This window comes from Talpa europaea, assembly GCF_964194135.1.
Source record: "Talpa europaea genome assembly, chromosome: 8".
Lineage (NCBI taxonomy): Eukaryota > Metazoa > Chordata > Mammalia > Eulipotyphla > Talpidae > Talpa > Talpa europaea.
The window spans coordinates 79,155,684-79,157,313 of NC_140075.1; the positions used below are offsets into that span (position 1 = coordinate 79,155,684).

At 44.4% G+C, this 1,630-nt stretch overlaps 1 protein-coding gene across 1 annotated transcript; it reads left to right on the forward strand.

Annotated features, from left to right (window-relative positions):
- The first annotated feature begins 572 nt into the window (after positions 1-572).
- Positions 573-1,290, forward strand: LOC311175115 (small ribosomal subunit protein eS19-like). Its single transcript, XM_084240032.1, has one exon. It carries the CDS (start codon positions 783-785, stop codon positions 1,218-1,220), a length of 438 nt encoding a protein of 145 aa, XP_084096158.1. The 5' UTR covers positions 573-782; the 3' UTR covers positions 1,221-1,290.
- Positions 1,291-1,630: the final 340 nt, after the last annotated feature.

Genomic DNA, 1,630 nt, shown 5'->3' on the forward strand with positions numbered 1-1,630 from the left:
AAAAGTTCAGAATGGGTGACAAATTTGTGTTTCTTCTGGGGAGAAACAATTTCTTTGCCTTTTTTTCACTTCTGGTAGCTCTATGTTCCTTGGCTTGTAACCCTGAATAATTCTGGTCCCTGCTTCTATTTTCATCCTGCTTCCTTCTCTTTTGTCACTACCTAGGGTCCCTCTAGATGATCCAGAATTATCTCCTCATTTCAAGATGCTCAATTTAATCACATCTGTATAGTTCCTTTTGTAACGTTAGATAGTATTTCAAATTCTCCCAAGATCAGGGCCTGGGTAACTTTGGTGAATGTAATACAGCTTAGTACATGGTTTTTTGATATTTATTATACACCAATATTTTTTATTTTTTATTTAGTTTTTAAAAATATTTATGTATACAAGAGCAGGGGTGTAGGCCAGAGATGCAGGGGGTGAGAGGATTCACCAGAGACAGAGTGGGGAACAGAACAGGTAGACTGAAATACACTGATGAGGGGGGCAGCGGGTGACACAGGAGAGGTCTGCTGCACCATGTGGGTTACCTCCCTGGCCGGGGATCGAACTTGGGCTGCAGTGGCTGCAGACAGCTTCATAGTGCTGCGTCTTAACACCTTGCCCTACCAATATTTTTTAATGCAATGATATCCTAGGTAATACAAAGTTAAAAAGGACCTAGATTTTATATTAAGAAGTTTGCAGGACAAAAAATAGAGACGGAAACTGCGGCTACGTGAGAGCAGCAGGCCCAGGCATGACCGGTCAGTGCGGTCCGGGAACCGAGACTCGGCCTGATGCCTGGAGTTACTGTAAAAGATGTGAACCAGCAGGAGTTCGTCAGAGCTCTGGCAGCCTTCCTCAAAAAGTCTGGGGAGCTGAAAGTCCCTGAATGGGTGGACACTGTCAAGCTGGCCAAGCATAAAGAGCTCGCACCCTACGATGAAAACTGGTTCTACACGAGAGCTGCTTCCACAGCGCGGCACCTGCACCTCCGGGGCGATGCTGGGGTCGGCTCCATGACCAAGATCTATGGGGGGCGTCAGCGGAATGGCGTCATGCCCAGCCACTTCAGCAGAGGCTCCAAGAGTGTGGCCCGTCGAGTCCTCCAAGCCCTGGAGGGGCTGAAAATGGTGGAAAAGGACAAAGATGGGGGCCGCAAACTGACACCTCAGGGACAGAGAGATCTGGACAAAATCGCTGGACAGGTGGCAGCTGCCAACAAGAAGCATTAGAACGAAGAAACAATGCTGGGCTAATAAATTGCCTCATTCGTAAAAAAAAAAATAAAAAAAGAGAGACACTCCAACATCAGTAAGTATTGCACCAGGTAGGGGGGAAATGTTACAGTTCAAAACTGTCTTGCACTTGTCAACTCACAACCAGCATTCTTATACTTCAGATAAAAAGATTAGCATATTCAGATTAAAGATTAGAGTTGTTACACTATCAAAAGTCATATGAGACAAAACTATATTTTGCATTTTGTATCTTATGTATGTTTTGCAATAATCTAAGGGGCTCTGGAGTTTCCATAAAGCAGAGGTTAAAGGAGACTTAACGTCTCCTCTCCTTTGTATTTCTGTATTTCTGTGTAAATGACATCAATTGATATCACATTTTTGGCCTTTCTTCACCTCTCTCC

Bases quoted from the DNA above. Each gene is read 5' to 3' on its own strand.
- LOC311175115 (XM_084240032.1), top strand. From the start codon at position 783: ATGCCTGGAGTTACTGTAAAAGATGTGAACCAGCAGGAGTTCGTCAGA.